The 20,510-nt window shown below is 39.6% G+C and overlaps 1 protein-coding gene across 1 annotated transcript in view; it reads left to right on the top strand.

Annotated features, from left to right (window-relative positions):
- Slc9a9 (solute carrier family 9 member A9) overlaps window positions 1-20,510 on the top strand; it is a 538,630-nt gene that overhangs the window by 251,603 nt on the left and 266,517 nt on the right. Inside the window, exon 9 of the mRNA XM_077793762.1 lies at window positions 18,160-18,248. Coding sequence (XP_077649888.1) covers window positions 18,160-18,248 — 89 coding nt within the window. The remainder of the gene's footprint in view (window positions 1-18,159; window positions 18,249-20,510) is intronic.

Genomic DNA, 20,510 nt, shown 5'->3' with positions numbered 1-20,510 from the left:
AATCATGAAATTCATCTGGAAAAATAAGAGACCCAGAATAGCCAAAGCAATCTTTTAGCAAGAAGAGTGAAGCTGGAGGCATTACTCTTCCAGACCTAAAACTACACTGCAGAGCAATAGAAACAAAAACAGCATGGTATTGACCTGTAGACCTGTAGACCAATGGTACAGAATAGAGGACACAGAGTCTAACCTACATAACTACAGCTATCTTATATTAGACAAAGGCACTAAAAACGTACATTGGAGGAAAGATATCCTCTTCAACAAATGGTGTTGAGAAAACTGGAAATCCACATGTAACAAAATGAAATTAAACCTCTGTCTCTCACCATGCACAAAACTCAACTCAAAGTGGATCAAGGACCTAGGAATTAAACCAGAGACCTTGCACCTAATGGAAGAAAAAGTAGGCCCAAATCTCCATCACGTTGGATTAGGTCCTGACATTCCTAATAAGACTCCTATAACACAAGAATTAAAACCAAGAATCAATAAATGGGATGGATTCAAACTAAAAAGCTTCTTCTCTACAGAAGAAACAATCAGTGAGGTGAATAGAGAGCCTACAGAATGGGAGCAAATATTTACCACAAGCACATCAGGTAGAGCACTGATCTCTAGGATATATAAAGCACTCAAAAACTTTAACGCCAAAAAAACAAATAACCCCGTCAATAAATGAGCCAAGGACCTGAACAAACACTTCTCAGAAGAAGATATACAATCAATTACAAACATATGGAAAAAATGTTCAACATCTCTAGCAATTAGATAAATGCAAATCAAAACTAAGATTTCATCTCACTCCGGTCAGAATGGCAGCTAAGAAAAATACAAACAACTATAAGTGTTGGCGAGGATGTGGGGGAAAAGGCACACTCCTACGTTGCTTGTAGGACTGCAAATTGGTGCAGCCAATCTGGAAAGCAGTATGGAGATTCCTTGGAAAACTTGGAATGGAACCACCATTTGACCCAGCTATCCCACTCCTTGCTTTATACTCAAAGGACTTAAAAACAGCATACTACAATATCAAAGTTTATAATAGCCAAATTATGGAACCAACCTAGATGTCCTTTAGTAGATAAATGGATAGGGAAATTTTGGTATATAAACACAATGGAACAATTACTCAGCATTAAAAGAGAATAAAATCATGGCATTTGCAGGTAAATGGATGAAGTTGGAGAATATAATGCTAAGTGAAGTAAGCCAATCCCCAAAAAACAAAGACCAAATGTTTTCTTTGATATGAGGATGCTGACTCATAATGGCCAAGGGGGAGGGGGGAGCATGAGAGAAATGGAGGAACTTTAGATAGGGCAAAGGGGAGGGAGGGGAGTGGAGAGGGCAAAGGGGTAGGAATGATGGTGGAATGAGTTAGACATCATGACCCTAAGTACGTGTATGAAGACACAAATGGTATGAAAATACTTTGTGTACAATCCGTGACTTGAACAATTGTGCTCTATATGTGTAATATGACATGAATTGCATTCTGACATCATGTATAGTAAATTAGAATAAATAAACAATTTAATTTAAAAACAAAATTTTAAGTACATGTCTGTATTTGTTGGCATTTCTTCTTCAGCCAACTACTTGTCTATCCCCTTTTTCCTTTTCTCCTGTTGAAATGCTGATCTTGGTTTGTCACATTGTGTTTTAATTGCTCTTTACCTATTAGGAAAATTAACCTTTTGACTCTCTTTCAGGCTAGAAATATTTTTCCAATTTATACTTGTACCTTTTAAAACATGTGACATTTCGTTTGGGTCAGGGAAAGTAGTTAGTTTGCACATTTTCAAGTTTTTTGTGTTAATTGTATCTCCTCCTTAGAAAGTCAAAGTGTTTCTCTAACAATAATATGTTTTCTTCTAATAGGTGTCTGGTTTTATTTTTACAGTGGAATCCAAATGGAATTTGTTTTGTTATGAGGCATGGGGTCTATAGGAATTTAATTTTTTTTCTTGATGGTTAATCACTTATCCTATCAACCTTTTTCTAGAAATTTGGAATGTTTATACTATTTCATTTATTTCAGCTTTGTGGTTCATTTTAATATCTAGTAAATCAATCTCTCATACCCATTCCCCATTTTTCAAAAGTTCTTGAGCTACATATTTAGTATTCCACATGGACCTGAAAATAACTTCAGTTTCCAAATAGAAGATAACTTTGGGATTCCAACTGGGGGCGCATGATATTTTTAGATTAATTGAAGAGAAGTCGTGTTTTTATAACCTGAGTCTTCCCACACAGGAATATGTTATGTCTATCCATTTATTTAAGTCATATTTTATGATCCTCAGTAAATTTTTATAGTCGTCTTCACATTAGATCTACAAATTTCTTGTTAAGTATCTTTTTAACTACCTTATATTTTGGGGTGCTATAATGAATGGAAACTTCTTCCACTGTAAGCTTCTAGCTGGTTATTGTGTGTGTGTGTGTGTGTGTGTGTGTGTGTGTGTGTGTGTGCGCGCGCGCGCATCTAGATTTATCTGCCCTATTTGATTGACTCTTTGAAGCTCTTAAATTCAAATCTAGAGCTGATGTGCTGGATTAGGATTAACAGGCAGAAGTTACCATGGGCTGTCAGCTCGACAGCATTAACTGAAGCCTCCTAGCACTCAGTAAATACGTTCTGAGCAACGAAATGAATGATTTTAACTCAATTAAAGGGAAAACTTCCCAAATCTGAATAACAGACTAGTAATTGATTTATAAGGTCATAAGTGCTTGGCTGTTTACCTCCTTCTTTACATCCCCTGGCCAGGATATTCCTGAAGAGATCCATATATCAAGGAAATGATTTATCATAAATTGTATTCATCTGTACTTTGTTTTCCCAGCTAGCAACTTAAAAATAAAGCTACATAGTCCTGAGGAGAAGGGCACAGTAAAGAGGGGCATGGTGGTCAGGTGTGAGGCTGGGCTGCTTGGCACCCCATCTTCCTCTCCCTGGGAATCATACCCTGATGTCTCTTAGGGGACGAACCTTAACCAGATGTCCCACCCTCCTGTGCTAAAGAGAACGAGGACTCTGAAGCGATGTCAATCAGGCACCCTTTCCCTGGAATGTGAAATCTAGCAGGGAGATGCAAGGAGGATGTAAAGCTCTCCACATCTGTTCTTTCCAGCATCGGAGCCCTACTGAGCCCTCCTCTTGATTCTTGCCACCAGGTCCCCAGAACTGCCAAGAGAGAGCTCTCAGGCTCCTTCCACTGATCCCGTTCTGGTTTTAGCAGGTGGAATCCATTTTTATTGCTTACAAAGAAACTGAAATGGTACAAGTAAAAGAATAAACCAGAAGCTACTTTAACCAAAGAAACTGCATAACTTGGGGACCGTTAGAAAGGAAGTGAGGTTCAAAGGCAGTACAGTCTCCAGACTGGGATCCTTGGGACCATCTTGTGCCAGGTGCACACTTAGCAACAAACAAAAGGAATCAAGCTTTTAAAGACAGATTGCACGGGGTTCATTATGCTGCCATTATGGCTGCCATTTCAGCTTCTTATCATGAGCACTTCACTGGGGGGACATGCTCATTACCACATCTCCTGCATTCACTTCCAGTTGCTACTAATTTGATGATGATCATTTGATTTATTTTGATCATCTTTTACTTCAAGGGCCACATTTGCAGCCACCTCCTCTCGGTCTCTTGCAAATTGCACCTGCAAATGTTCAATAGCCACATGGAAGAACTTGGTTTTGTGGAAACAAGTGGCTTTTAGACATGCAAATGAGGGTTGGTATTTCTATTACCCAGAAGTCTGATTTTCTGCTCTTGGAAATATACAAGTGAGGTTTGAAAAAAAAATTTTTACTTGGGAAGACAGGAAAGAATATAAAATACAAGCAAGAGGTCTTTCTAAGAGATTGTGCATGTGGAAATGGACTTCAGGGTCTCTACAAGCAGGAAAACCTAGGAAGAAAGAATATATGTGAATATGTCTGCCCTACTTAAAAAATAAAAATCAGCCATGGAGGTATGTCTCTGGTTTCTGGCTCTTCTGACTTGCCCAGGGACTGGAATAAGTCATTCTATTAATTGGTATCTCATTTTCTTCACTACTAAAGTAAAAGGATTTTACTATTTTCTAATGGAAGGACACTGTGCCCATACAGCATGTGGCTTTTAAGTAAAAACATGACCCTCAGCTCTCCTCTCCATCAGGTACCCACACTCCTGCTTCCCCGATTTCTGATTTTCTTATCCAGAGGCCTATTTACTAAAAGTCATTAGGTTACTGAGCCATTATTTTAAATTGAATATTGAAAATAATTCAGCAGTATTATGTACAGCATAATCTCTAATAGAATTGAATCCTGTCATAGAAGCTGCTTTTCAGTTTATAAAGATAACCAAAAAGCACAGCTGGACAGGTTGTTAGAAAATTCATTTTTATAATCTGTTTCCCAGCTGAGACTTTGGGGGTCAGGTTTTTTTTTTTTCAAGAAACAGACTTTCAGGGCCTGTCATTAAACACCCAAAGAGTACGATTTCTAATGGCAACACTGACACCACGTCTAATGACTTCCCTGCTTCCAGGCAGTGCTGGAATAACGGCAGCTTCCATTTTTAGCTTCCTGGGGCCTATTTTATGTTCACCAGAGGCAAAGGAGGGGGAGGGGGCCATTGGCTTGGCTTATTCTCTCATACACAAAGTTAAACAATGCAACCCACTATTTACTGAGCTTAGAATGACCTCCATCTAAGGAAATAAATGTTTAAAAATATGAAGAAGAAGAAAAAAAAATCCTGATTACTAAGTAATGGTGTTCAGTGAATCTAGAGAGTAGAAGACTGACAAAATTTTATAAATGTAGAAATGTAAAAATAAGTTACACCGGTCCATTCACTAGGGAGTAGACAGGATGTCTGAAATACGCACATAACACACACGTGTGGCGTTCAACATGAAGGGTGAGATCAGTGGAGTCCCTTCACCTGGGCATATTCCCCTTGGTCTGCAGGCACAAGGACCCCCTCCCACTGTCATGGTAAGGAAGAGCTGACACTTGGCAGCTCGGGTCTGCTTACCTGTTCATCAGCTCAGTCCATGGAAGGCTTCAGTGGAGTAAGCAGTCAGGAGAAGGGGGACTTGGGAACATTTTTCTCTTTTACAATAAACAAGAAGGAAAGATTTCTAAATGAAATGACCATGACCAGACACCCTGTGTCTCCACTTGACCTGTAGCAAGAAACTGGTTCTTCACATCTCACCTCCATCAACTCTCAGATGGGCAAAAATTGGTTTGGATGGAACTCTTAAAGAAGGCTTTTAGCTCCGAGGGGGATGTGTTCCATTTGACTGTTCCCTGATGCATCAAATGTCTGGGTGGAAACAATATTCCTGGAGCTCAGTAAATACATCTCCAGGAGAGGATTCGGCTTGGATCTTCTCTCAAAAACAGCTTCTAAGTATGTATCATTAGGCAGCATTTCTTAGCTTAAAACTTCCCCTGCTTTTGTATTGCAAGGACCATGTGATTGCAACTTAACCAACACCTCACCAACAAATGAGGAGCCCCGTGAGCGTCTTCGGAGACAAAAATAAAACCTGGAGGCTCAAAATAATAGGCATTCAAGCTGTGGAGATAGGCACCCAAAATTCTCAAGGGGATTAGTTATCCAGCACAGGGAACCACCGTTGAGCATGCTGGGATGTCATCTCCACAAACACAGTGTACCACTCCTCCTATTGACAACTCCGTAACTCACACCTGCTCTTTCTTGAACCAAATTGCTCTTCATTTCAATATGCAAACAACCTGCACATGCAAGCAAAGCAGTGGACAAATTTACCCCTGCTGTCATCTCTGTAAATATGTTCAGTTTTGATTTAACATCTCCTCCAGGTGCCAGGAGGCGTTAAGAATAAAGAGGAGATTCAGTCTTTCTGAAGAACCCATCTATAAGCATGTAGAAAATTATGAAAAGATGACACAAATAACCTTTATATAAGTGAAGGAGAAAACGAAGTCAGAAATAATTCCTAGCTCCCCATACCCATTACATCAATGATTCCTTCAGCAAAATGGGGAGTGCAAGTGAATGCATAGAGGCAAAAGTTCATTGGCGGGGGGGGGGGGGGGGGGGGGCGGGGATCCTATGAAAGTGTGGATTGTCCACCTGGCAATTGGATATGCACATCTGGGATGAAATTGCTAGTTAGAAATTTAGGCAACACTGGTACGAATGTGTTAGCTGGTTCCAAAGAAATGGAAAGGCAAGGAAGCTAATCCTGATGGATACCAAAATTGGAGGTGAAATGCCAGGGACCTAAGCAAAAAAAGATTTTTCTTCTTCTCTAGACCTCAAGTTTATTTGTATAAATACTCACTACTACCTTAGGAAGAATTACCTAGGGAATTTGTTGCTGTTGTTTGGTCGTTAGATGGAGATTAATAAACCTTGCAGCATAGACATGAAGTTAACAATTAAGTGAATGTGTGTGCTCAGCACTGAAGAAACCAGAAATAAGACCCTGGTTTCCTATTGTTTCCTATATTGATGTTCTTATATTCCACAGACTCATGTGTAATCTGCCAACTATGGAGTTGCCAAACATGGCCCACTAGACAGTAATTGTGCTCTTTGGAAACTTGGATTCTTTCATATTCCCTGAAGGAGTTATCCATTTTGTTAAATCTTTGACTTCTCAGTTCCAGGTTCACTTTCAGTGGTGGTAGGAAACCTGTCAGAAATGTCTCTTTTTACTAGATCAAGAATAAATAAAAGTGTGGCGTGGAAAGATAACCCATCAACCTTAAAACCCCTCTGAGTACTATCTGAGAGCAAGACACATTTTTTCTTTCTTACTCTCTTTCTGTGTTCTGATGATATAATCAATATTTCCTGTCCAAAAATGCAATATTCTCCAGTCTTAGAAACCCCTCAAGTCTGCATTTAATGTCAAAGAAAATCATACTCCATGTGACAGACATTTATTTTTCTGCTTCTGAATCTGAAGGCTTCATCAACTTTTAATGAGAAAAGAACTGTGGGTTGTTATCAGCAGCAGAGACCCCAGGTGAGAATAGTCTTTGAATAGAGCATTTGCATATAAGAAGAAAATGGCCCTGCCACTAATCAATCCATATAGACACCTACTTGAATATGAGGATCCAAGTCAAATCTCTCCCCATTCTCTTTTTAAAACAAATAACATTTCTTGTAATAGAGATTAATTCCATTGACAAGCCTGCAGACGATCACCCTGTGTTTCCTGGGCACTGTTATGGGTTGGGGAAGTGGGGAAAGGAAGTTTGTGGACTTTCCCTTGAGGAAAACTGGTCAAGAGGGAGACCCAGGGTAGGCAAGATGACAGAAAGTCAGTGTGAATCTGTGCGGTCTCATGCAATTCTTTCATCTGTTTATACAGATCTTGATGCAGTGTAAAAATGAAACCACTAGTATCATAGACATTTAAAATTAGAAGGTGCTTAGAAGTTATCTACCACAGCATTTGCCAGAGTTTCTTGACACTAACTGGGAAAAAAATAAAATAGGTTTATCATGCACCATATGCGTATATATTTATTTTTATTTATTAACCATAAGCATAATTATATTGGAATATGCAAAAGTACTGATTAAAATTGTGAAGTTCTCATATTTTCTACCACCCTTCAGTGGATTGTCTCACATGCCCCAATTTGAAGACCATTACTGCTAACCACCTTTTCAACTCAGGACAAAACATTGGTTCAGGCAATGGATTTAAATGAGATGTGGCATACACTTATTTGAGTATCTGAACTATGATGAGTTAGATCCTGGCTCTTCTGACTCCTTATGTGCTACATTTATTTTCTTACATAATTTACCACCACACATTGAACCTTGATTGTATAAGCAAGTAAATATACACAATATGCTCTCTGAGAGGGTCAGGAAGTAAGAATCATGGAAAATTGTGAAAATAGAACTTGTATTGTCCTCTGAAAATTGATGTCTCTGAAAATAATTTACTTACCAACAGGATCGTTATTTTTCCCAAATAATTATAGACCTCCTTATGCTATTTCCTAAATTTCTTTCCTTGCCAATTAACTTAAGCTGATTTGTGTGCTTCTTTGTGGTTTCTCAAAACAGTTCTTTCAGCTAGTGTCAAAAGTGTTGGTTCTAGTTTTGTTCAAAATTTCAGAAATGAGCGCTTGGAGCCAATCCTTTGGGGATCTTGTCCATCAGTAAAACCTCACTGGACAGATGCTAAAAGGCAGTCTGTGTACAAACATGAGTCAGATACTCCTATTTTCTCTGATTTCTTTCAGAGTCTCTTATTTATTTCAGGTTCTGATTTTTTAGCATGTCCTACTCCACGTGAACATGAATGTAGGTACGTGACTCCATTCATTACTGCCATAGGACCCCATAAATACAATTTCAATCCAAGATCTTACTCATGCAATGTACCAATCGCATTGAATGGTGCTTGTCTATCTAGCAGAGATGGAAACAGAATAATCATATTTTATTTTTGTTGAAAAAGAACATGAAGAACTGTTTTGCCAGTAGAGAATAGACAGAGTAGATTTTTCATGTGTCTAATTTTTATGAATACTAGGACTAACAGAACATGCAAGATACTTTAGAAATTTATAACAATGTTTGACAATTAACCATAGCTGATTCTCCCAAGTTTTGTATTTAGAAATGTTTTAGTTGATTGATTCAATATGTATTTATTCCCCATCTATAATGGATTCAAATCCAAAGTGGGATAGCAGAGCGTGTTTCCCAGACACTCACCACGGTCCCCCACCTCTCTCCCTTTTCTCATATTGGGTTTCCTGCTCCTGAACCTGCATTCCCAATTTTTTTTCCTCATCTTTCAAGACTCAAATGCCTTTGTGTCCTTCAGGAAAACTTTTCCCTATGCCTCCCCCGCACCTTCTCAACCCAGAAAGAAGTCACTTCCTCTTGGGGTTCCTATTTTTTTGTGTCACCCAGTACAGTCTAGTGAGTATTAGATGTCTCCGTGTAATGTGCTGTCAGGAGACTGAGCACTGCTTGGAGCCTGGGACTAGGTTTACTCAGGCTTGCGCTCCCCACGGGCATGACTGATGCTTGGCTCGTATAGACCTTAACAGATGAGTATCAACTGCGTGACTCACGGGTAGCCAGGCTAACTGGTGACCATCTGGTACCTTACACTGAGGGCTACTGAGAGTTGTTCAAGTTTGGATTCCTGGGAGTAAGGAGTATGTTTGCACCTGCTTTCCTTGATATTGGACTGAAAAGGAAGAGAAAGCAACCAAAGATTCCTAAAGGTATCAAACGTAGGAAGCTACAGTATTTCTCCCCCAGCCACCTATGGACCAGAGAACATTGTGTTTATCCCTGGAATGAACTTCTCCAAATTATCCTTTCTTCTCATGCTTCTTTCATGTACTTAGGATATCTAGGGTCAATACTTATACTAACTAACTTACTTAATAGTCATCATATTACTTTATACTCAGAACAGACCCATGAGACAGGTGGCTGCTCTCCAAATGAAAATTCTGAGTCTTCAATGGTAAAGCCACTGGCCCATGCCACCCATTTTAAGGCAGTGTCCATGCCAGACAATGAGCTGGCAGGGATGGAGGCCGGAGAGGCCCTAGGGACTGAGAGGTCTGGAACACGCTGATACAACTCTTAGTTTTATGGACCTAGTCTCCATCCTGCATGATCTCTCTCTTCATGTGTCTCTCTGTGTTTAGGCCATACTTTCTTTTTTTATTGGTTCTTTTTAGTTATACATGAGAGTAGAATTCATTTTGATGTAATTATACAAGCATGGAATGCACCTTATACTAATTCATACTCCCATTCTTATAGATGTACTTTATGGCAGGATTTACTGTGTTATACTCATATAAGTACATATAAATTATTTTGGATTCATTCCACTGTCTTTCCTATTCCTATCCCTACTCCCTTCCCTTCATTCACCTTTGTCTAATCTATTGAATGTCTACTCTTCCCTGCTCCCCTTGATTAGCTTCCACATATCAGCAAAAACATTCAACCTTTGGCTTTTGGGGATTGGCTTATTTCACTTAGCATGAGAGTCTCCAGATCCATCATTTACTTGCAAATGTCATAAAGTCATTCTTCTAAATGGCTGAATAATATTTCATGGTGTATATATACCACGTTTTCTTTATCCATTCATCTGTTAAAGGGCATCTAAGTTGATCCCATAGCTTAGCTGTTGTGAATTGAGATGCTATGAACCAATGTTCATAGTGTGAACCATAGAGTGTGGCCCCGTCACTACAGTATGCTAATTTTAAGTCTCTAGGATATAGACCAAGGAGTAGGAGTAGGGTAAATGGGTCAAACAGTAGGTTCCATTCCAAGTTTTCTAAGGAATCTCTATACTGCTTTCCAGAGTGGTTGCACCAATTTGCAGTCCCATCAGCAATGTATGAGTGTGCCTTTCCCTCCCATATCCTTGCCAACACATATTGTTGCTTGTGTTCTTATTAACTGCCATTATGACTGGAGTGAGATGAAATCTTAGTTTTGATTTGCATTTCTCTAATTGCTAGAGATGTTGGACATTTTTTCATATATTTGTTGACCATTTATATTTCTTCTTCTGAGAAGTGTCTGTTCAGTTTCTTTGCCCATTTACTGATTGGGTTTTTGGTTTGTTTGGTTGGTTGGTTTTGGTGTTAAGCTTTTTGAGTTCCTTGTATATTCTCAACATTAATGCTCTATCTGAGGTGCAGGTAGCAAAGATTTCCTCCCTTTCTGTAGGCTCACTCTTCACATTCTTGATTGTTTCCTTTGCTGTGAAGAAGCTTTTTAGTTTGATGTCATCTCATTTATTGATTATTAATTTTATTTCTTACACTTTAGGAGTCTTATTAAGAAAGTCAGTTCCTGAGCTGAAATGTTGGAGCATTGGGCCTCCAACATATTCTAGTTTGTTCAGGGTTTCTGGTCTAATTTCTAGATCTTTGAGAGATAGGGGTTAAATTTAAATATTCATTTCTATTATATTTTTATTCTATTTATTTCAGGTTCATTTTTATGTCACTAACTTCTTGAGGTAAAAAGTTCATTTATTTATCAAACTGTTTTCTAATGAAATGCAGGTAAAGCTATAATTTTTTCTCTAAATAGTCATTTGGTTTTTAGCCCATTGATTTTGATAGGGTATGTAGTATGCTTATTATTTTTCATTTCTAAGAAAATTAAAATTTCTAATTTGATTTCCTGTTCAATCTGGCTGTATTAAGAATAATTAATTTTAAAATGCCCATTGGATACATTTATTTAGCTATTTTTTGTTAATTTCTAATCTTATAACACTTTGATCAAAAGATAAAAACAATTTATAACCTCACAATCACAGGATGTGATTTGTTTGCTTTTAAAAAATTTGTTTTTGGAAAGAGAAAAATTATTGAACTATTTGTTGGCAAAATATATCATTAATTGTATTCCATGCAAGTAATTTCTTTCACATTCTAGTATTGCTGACTGAGATCAAAAGGAAATAATTTAAAAGTAAAGAAAAAAGAAATAGAATAAAAAAGGAAAAAGAAAAAGAAAGAAAAAAGTTTAAGCCTCTCAAATGTCCTGGATGATAATTGTTCTCTGAAACTAAAATTATTTCATAGAACTATGTCAATTCTGGAAAGCCAGAGAAAGAAGAAGAGAGAACAAAACACAAGGATATAACTTTAAAACATTTTTAAAATATATATTTTAGTTATAGATGGATATGATACCTTTCTTTTATTTGTTTATTTTTTTATGTGGTGCTGAGAAATGAACCCAGTGCCTTGCAAGTGCTAGGTGAGTGCTCTACCACTGAGCTACCACCCCAGCCCAACATTTTAAAGTTATAAAAATACACTTATTTGACAAGGAAAGGGGGTAACAATTACTGTGTCTCTCCTTTGGAGCTGTTCTCTAATTATCCCCAAATACTCAGGAGACGAGAATAAGGTGAAAGTCTCTTTTCAGGACTATGCAAGGTCAAGGCCCAGCCACTGCAAGGATAAGTTGAGACTCATTACTATATTTGGTCAAAGACGTGCCCCTTGAAGTTCTGCCCAGGGACCAGAAGCATGAATGTCTCCTGAGAATGTGCCCATGAACAAATGTGAGCTCTGCCCCATCTCCTGAAGCAGAATCTGCCTTTGAATGAGACTCCAGGTGACTTGGTGACTTAGTGATTTGGATATACACTGACATTGTGGTGGTTCCGGTAGAGTTCAGAAATCTCTGCCTGGTACAGATTGTTGGGCCACAGTTGAGCTTCCATGGCACTGAGAGAAGCCAGTCCAAGTCCCAGGACTAGAGAGACAAAGGAAAGCCAGCCGGGGAGCTCCTAAAAGGGTACTGTGAGGCTGAGATCCAGACCTCTGAGGACACTGCTTGGCTGTGGCTGCTTTCTCTGAGGGGTGCCATTAAGGCTGGACTAGACGTGCAGGAACATACAAAAACAAAATCAGAAAAATCAGAGGCTGGATCTGCCTGTCAGCACCATGGCGAAGACCCACGGCTGAGGTGCAGCTGACAAAGAGCAGGCACAGAGGCAAAGTGAGTCCTTCTCTGCTCCAGGGTGCTAGTCTCCCTCCAGGGGTGCACAATGGCAGAGCCCAGCCACACTGGCTAAGGAGAATGTGGTTTGTAGAGCTCCAGTGCCAGGGTCAGAGCCAGGAAAGAAGGGTGAGTTTGGAGCTCAGAGCTTGAATAGATGACTGGCACAGAGAGCACCTGGCCCCTTCCTTTTCTTTCTTATATGTAACTGTCTGAGATCTGGGACATTTAAGAGACTCATCCAGGTTCCCACATAACAGTAGCACTATAGTACTAGGCATGGGTATGTAAGAACATAACGACAGTGGAAGTGACATTCTAGCAGGGCGCAGTGGTGCATGCCTGTAATCCCAGCGACTCTAGAGGCTGAGGCAGGAGGATCACAAGTTTGAGGCTAGCCTCAGCAACTTAGCCAGACCTTGTCTTGAAATAAAAAATAAAAAGGGTTGGGGATGTGGCTTAGTAGTTAAGCACCTCTGGGTTCAATCACACACACCCCAAAAAGAACATCCCAAAGACAGAAAACTGTCACCTTTCAATTTGTTTCTGTGGCAGAGAGTTTTATAGATGCTGTAGTCCTCTTTGTCCCCTGAAGGTTTGTCTCAAGACCCCCAGTCTATGCCTGAAACCATGAATAGTGCCAAACCCTGTGTATATCCATCTTTTCATATGATAAAATCCAATTCAAAAATTAGAAACAGTAAGATATTAGCAATAACTAACAATAAAGCAGAAGAATTCAAACAATATATTAGACTAGAAATGATTTAACACCTATGGGTTGTTATTTCTGGAAATTTCCATTTAGTATTTCCAGGCTGCTGTTGATTGTGGGTAACTGAAACCCCAGAAAGTGGAACTGCAGATAAGGAGGGACCACTGTCATAGAGGTATTTAGATGAGACATTTCCAAAATGTGTTTGCACTTGTTAAAGTCATACTAATTACAGTAATTTGTGTGATTTAATTAATTACCAAGCTATAAAATTATGATTACATATGCTAATCCTAAGGGTCAGACCCACTAGGTGGTTTTGTTTTCCTTGTGATACTCAGCCTCTGGTCACACTGGGCTCACTCCTCATGGTTTGTTGTTTGCATGATGCACACAAAAGACATAAGACCCCAGAAGTGTTTAGCCAGGACATTGCTCGATACTGTTCTACTAGAATTAAGGAAAGGAAAACAAATGTGGCAACTGAGGGAAAACCTCCTCAAATGACAAGCCTGGTCAGCGCTGATATGTCATCTTCATCATCAGATCTTTGACCCCATCCCCGGGAAATCCAAAATGATGTTTTTCTGATGGCTCGGGATGGCCTTTGAAATTTCACAGATGGTTTAATATAGGCAGGAAAGCACAGAGAGTCTGTGGAACGTTGAATCTCGGCTCTGCCACTTCCAAGGTGACCTTGAGTAGATTACATCAGTGTCTTTCTCATTTAAGAGCAAAGGAAAACGTTCATTTGTGTGTCGGACAGGTACTCCTGGAGCTCCTACCACGTCCCTGGTACTGTTCTCAGGGTTAGGGACCAGTGAATCCCTCTATCCTTAATGAGATCTGTATTTTAATGCAGGAGGGCAAACAGTAAACACAGAAATAGAGAGCATGTTAGGTAGCGGTAAATAATATGGGGAAACAGCAGGATAGGTGACTAGGGAACCATGAGGAGTCATTTGAATAGAGGAGCCTGCCTGAGAACATAACATCTAAGGGGACTCTGTGGAGGAGAGCCTTCCACCCACTGGGACCTGGGAGAGCAGCAGCTCTGTGGTGGAACAGGCTGGAGAAGATAGTGCCAGGCTGGGAATGTGGCAAGAGATGGGCCCGGGAATTACAGAGAGGGGAGAATGGTGCCTGCCCAGATCCTGGGAAAACATGGCAAAGATTTGATCCAAGGACTGACATGATCCAAATATTTCTGGGTGATGAATAGAACCAACTGGAGAAGGTGGGGAGTCTAGTTAAGAAGATATTTCCATAATCCAGGCCAAAAATGATGGCGGCTTAGAAAAGGATGTTAAGGGTTTGAGGTGTTGAAAGGTGGCTGAGCTCTGAGTAAATGTGAGAGGACAGGCCAACAAAATTGCTGACTCACCGTGAGAGGAGAAGTGAGATTATGGCACTGGCTGGTAAATGGATGGAACTGGAGAATATCATACTAAGTGAAATAAGCCAGTCCCTAAAAACCAAAGGTCATTGTTGTTTTGTGATCCATTCAACTAGCCTGTGTCTCTTAATTGGTGAGTTTAAGCCATTAACATTTAGGGTTATTATGTTTCCGCAGTCCATATGAGTGATATGATTTTTCCCAACCTTTCACCTTCAGTCTATGTATATCTTTTCCTATCAAATGCGTCTCCTGAAGCAGAATCTGCCTTTGAATGAGACTCCAGGTGACTTGGTGACTTAGTGATTTGGATATACACTGACATTGTGGTGGTTCCGGTAGAGTTCAGAAACCTCTGCCTGGTACAGATTGTTGGGCCACAGTTGAGCTTCCATGGCACTGAGAGAAGCCAGTCCAAGCCCCAGGACTAGAGAGACAAAGGAAAGCCAGCCGGGGAGTTCCTAAAAGGGTACTGTGAGGCTGAGATCCAGACCTCTGAGGACACTGCTTGGCATTTATACACAATGGAGTATTACTCTGCATTAAGAAACGACAAAATCATAGAATTTGGAGGGAAATGGATAGCATTAGAGCAGATTATGCTAAGTGAAGCTAGCCAATCCTTAAAAAACAAATGCCAAATGACTTCATTGATATAAGGGGAGTAACTAAGGACAGGGTAGGGACGAAGAGCTAGAGAAGAAGATTAACATTAAACAGGGATGAGAGGTGGGAGGGAAAGGGAGAGAGAAGGGAAATTGCATGAAAATGGAAGTTGATCCTCAGGGTTATACAAAATTACATATAAGAGGAAAGGAGAGGTAAGAGAAGAATAATACAAGTGGAAGAAATGATTTACAGTAGAGGGGGTAGAGAGAGAAGAGGGGAGGGGAGGGGAGGGGAGGGGAGGGGGGATAGTAGAGAATAGGATAGACAGCAGAATACATCAGACACTAGAATGGCAATATGTAAATCAATGGAAGGGTAACTGATGTGATACAGCAATCTGTATACGGGGTAAAATTGGGAGTTCATAACCCACTTGAATCAAAGTGTAAAATATGATGTATTAAGAACTGTGTAATGTTTTGAACTACCAACAATAAAAAAAATAATAAAAAATATATATAAATAAATAAATAAAAACCAAAGGTCAAATGTTCTCTCTGATGCGAACACACAATAAGACAGGGGAAGATTAGAAATTCATTGGATTAGACAAAGGGAAATTGGGAAGGGAAGGGGTAACCCCACATCATGTTCAACCACAAGAATGGGATTCTAACTGGGATGGGTTGCACCCCATGTATGCATAATATGTCAGAATACACCCTACTGTCATGTGTATCTAAAAACAACAACAAAAAAAAAAAAAAAGAAAAGAAAAAGGAAGATGTAAATGCATGTTCAGCCTAGTTCAGCCCACAGTACCTATTCAGCCCTCCTCTTCCCTCTGCAACTCTGGTGATCTCTTCTTTCATTTTTTAAAGTTTTTTATTTTGTTCACTTTAGTTATACATAATAGTAGAACACATTTTGACACACTATACATACATGGAGTATAACTCCCCATTCTTGTGGTTGTACATGATGTGGAGTTATACTGGTCGTGTATTCATAGATGAACACAGGAAAGTGATGTCTGATTCATTCTACTGTCTTTCCCATTCCCTGTCCCTCCTCCCTTCCCCTGCCCCAGTCCAATCTGGTGAACCTCCACTACCCCCACAACCCTAACTATTGTAAGTCAGCATCTGCATATCAGAGAGAACATTCATCCTTATTCTCAGATCTCAGAACAAAGTTACTCTTACTCACCTCCCTGCAAACCTGCCCTTGCATTCTCTACCTCTTCACAGATCAATATGTAGTCAAAACAGTTCCGCAGCAGTGAGAAGGTCAGCAACCCTCATCTAGAAGACTTTGAACACATTTGACAGAGGTAGATAAATTACATTTTAAAACAAAGGGAAGCATTTGCTATCAAAACAAGGCACATGGTAATCCTCCTAGTCCCTTAAAGTATTTAAAGTGCTTCAGTACTCCCCCAAATTTTCCCCAATATTTTTAATAGAAATTCTGTGAAGAGGGAAATATAAGATATTTTTCCTTAGAATTTATCAAGAGATGCTAAGAAACTGAAATCTCTAGAAATGTTTACTGAATATGTATTTTCTACTTATTTTTATTCTTTTATCTAAAATTTGGAAGCATGGTATTAGGAGCAAATAAGTAATGTAAATGTCTATGTGTTTGTATTATGTAAATATGTCTTAGCAATATCTTATCCAATGCTGACTTGAAAAATAACCAACATGTAAATAGATGCATACAGTTTACATATAAAAAAGATAAACTGAGTTCTTGAAAATTCCTTATTGCAGATTCATTTGAAATGTCAGTATTCACTTCACACATCTCTGTGCTCTTAAGAATCATCAGCATTTAATTTATGAGTGTTTTTAGATGGCAAGATTCCGCTGTTTAAAATTAAATCCAATCCCCTTGGTCTGAGTTGAGGAATACTTGCTTCTTACATCTTTTCCAAAGCCCTCTTCTAGGCCTAGTTTCCCATCATCAATCTAATCTTGAATCCAAAAGGGAACATGGCTTCCACCACTTCCCCAATCCAGCCCAGGGGAAAAAACAGAGAGAGTAACAATTCCTGGGACAAATCACAAATTTGTCTCATCACGGCTCTTCCTGTGTACCCAAGAACCATCTAGTGCACACTGCCTTCTACAGTATTAAAAACAGAGTAGAATGCAATTTAAGAAATGAACCCTACAGCTAGCTGATGGCCCACTGCTGCTGGGAAGCACATAAAAACAACCGGCTTACTTTCAAGGAGTGTGGGTCTTGGGGGGTGGTGGACGGGAATGTGCCTGAGATTACTCAGCTGTGGAAAGACAGGGCACCCAGCTTTGCCAAAAAGGCGAAGGAACACATAGGACTTCTCTCTCTTGCTTGGCAAGTGGGAGCATTGGCAGGAGCCACAAAACCCTTGTTGACTTAGGCCTATGACTCATGGCTTTTAATATTAAATTATGGCATGATAGGACCTTTTTCAGGCTCCCCAAGGTACACAGTAGAAAGCAAATGTCTGAGAGAAGATATCAATATTTAACATAAAATTCAGCAAAGTAATTGGCACTGGCTACAAGAAGCCCAGAGGTGACTACACTGTCTTTTGTTCATGTGTTTCCAAGATAACTTTCCAACTCATGACCAGGGAGTCCTTTATCTCCAAGAGGAATCTGCTTTTCATTTTTGTTAGGAATACTTCATAGTGCCTTCCTTCATGTGTAAGCCTGCGAGACTCATGTTTGAAGCAGGTGGTGAGATTGACCTGGGTCTCATTATCGTGGTCATTATTAAGAGTTTGACTCTACTGGCACCAAAGTCTATCTTTCAGCTGGGAGGGCCCTACCTTCTTAGATGGGAAAGAAAATTAATTTTGACTGGTCTGTTTTTGAATTTCAGGGATAGTCGCTGTTCTCTTCTGTGGAGTCACACAGGCACACTATACCTACAACAACCTGTCGTCAGATTCCAAAATGAGGACTAAACAGGTAAAAGAAAAAACTCACTACAGGCTTTGTCTCTTTGTCGGTGTAATGGTTGTGCATTCAGAAAGAATTTTCTTAGTGAAGAAGAAAGTAAGCTTAAGGCTTCATTAAGGGTTGGATATTTATAGATTTTTTTTCCCCTCCAGGATAACCATTAACAATTCTCTTGGTAAGCAAAAAATATAGTTATAATAGTCTCTTTCTCCTGAGAGATGGGGAACATAGACTGTCAGTCTCAAAGATGAAAGGCCTACCGTCAGTAATAATTCACAGTCACTTACATCTAAAAGCATTATAAAGCATGTGAGATTGAGTAGTTATAGAGAAAGAAGGAGAGGAAGAATATGGAAATGATGTTTGGTCTTTAATTGAGTGCTTTTGCTTCCAAGCAAATTCAACTGCCAGTTGTCTCACCAACAGAATGTATCTCCTTTATTCTGAGAACACATCTGTTTGGTTATTTGCATGTGAGCGTACATAGATTCCTTCCATAAACATTATTTACACAGCCACTTTGTGCCAAGCATTCTGCTGGGTACTAGGAATACAAAGACAGTATATTGACTGCCTTCAAGAAGTTCCTCAAGTCTATTGATGAGGATGAAGGTGTGTAATGAACAAGAATCCAGTGTTAAGGACTGTGATCGAAACATCTGTGTTGAGTGTTTGAGAACATTCAGTAGGGCGTCTTCCAGTTAGGACTGGAAAATCAAGAGAAAGTTGTCAGAGATAATGCCCAACCTTGAGCAAACTAAAGTACTGATATAAAGATTTGGGGTCCAGCAGGGGACGAAAGGTAGCAAGAAGGGCACTTGAGGCCAAGGGATCAGCAGGGACAAAGTCTCTGACTGAAGCTCTGAAAATAATTCAGTGTGGCTGGTGCTTAGGGTGAGGCTGAGTCAAGGGGGATTCAGAAAGGAGAGACCATAAATAGAGCCAAGACCAACTTATGAAAGGACTCACATACTTTGGGAAGAATGTTATCCTACAGATAATGGGGAGTAGCATAATTAATAAGAATGTATTGTGTCTCACACTTCTCGAGTCCAAAAGACTAAAATGAAGGTGTTGGCAGAATTAGTTCACTCCAAGGATGTGAGGGGAAATCTGGACTATCTCTGCCTTAGCTTCTAGTGGTTTTCTGGGCACCTTTGATGTTCCTTGATTATAAATGCATCATCCTAACTTTGACCTTCATGTTTACGTGGCATTCTCCCTGTGTGCCTAACTCCAAATTTCGCTTTTTATAAGGATACCAGTCATGTTGGGTTTGGGGCCCACCCTCCTCCAATATGACTTCATTTGAACTAATTAAATTTGTAATTACCCTACTTCCAAATAAGATCACATTCCCAGGTTCTGAAAGTTATGAATTTCGGGGCAGCACAATTCAGCCTAAACATGATATGGTTTTGTTGTTTCTATTGTTGTTTTGTTTTGATGATGATGATGATGGTTATGTTTTTTAAAAAAAATAAATGACAATGGAATGCATTACAATTTAATCCTTAGCAGGAAGAGTGAAGCAGGTGACATCATTATACCAGACCTTAAACTATATTATAGAGCAATAGTACCAAACATGAAGTTTTTAAAGGTCCTTAGGCAGAATAATTTTAGGATAGCTGGAGTTCCATTTTAAACATATCACTCTGGAAGACATGAGGAACATGAATTACAGGCACTTGTATCAGTTAGCATTTGCCATGTAACAAACAATCATAAACATCAGTGGCATCCAACATTAAACGTTTATTTATCACCCACGAGACTCAGGCATTTTGACCAGGGTTGGACTTAGTGGCTCTGCTTATATCAACTGAGCTTTTTGAATGTCTGTGGGTTTGTCAGAGGCTCTATTCTAGGGTAAACTTGACTGAGGCACCTTTGTCTTGTGCCTGTTATTTTTCTGGTTGAAGAATATGCCTCATTGTTGAAGCAAGTTCATTTCAACCATTTGCCCACATGACATCTTTTAAATATCCTATTGGCCAAAGAAAATCATATGGCCGAGTTCAAAGTCAAGAGGCCAAGCAGATTCCCAGTCCACACTGGAAGGGCACTGAAAAGTTACGTGGCATAGAGTAGGGATCTAGCATGCTATGGTGTGGATTTACGTATCCCCCCAATGCTCCTGTGTTAATGCAGGAATGTTTGGAGGTGAAATGATTGGATTCTGAGAGCTGTAACCTAATCAGTCCAGCCTAGTTTGAATGGACTGACTGGGTGGTAACTATAGGCAAGTGGGGCATGGCTGGAGGAGCC

The sequence above is a fragment of the Urocitellus parryii genome, chromosome 2 (genome assembly GCF_045843805.1).
Source record: "Urocitellus parryii isolate mUroPar1 chromosome 2, mUroPar1.hap1, whole genome shotgun sequence".
NCBI lineage: Eukaryota > Metazoa > Chordata > Mammalia > Rodentia > Sciuridae > Urocitellus > Urocitellus parryii.
The sequence above is the reverse complement of the archived record's forward strand: the minus strand, read 5'-3'. Positions and strand labels throughout refer to the sequence as shown.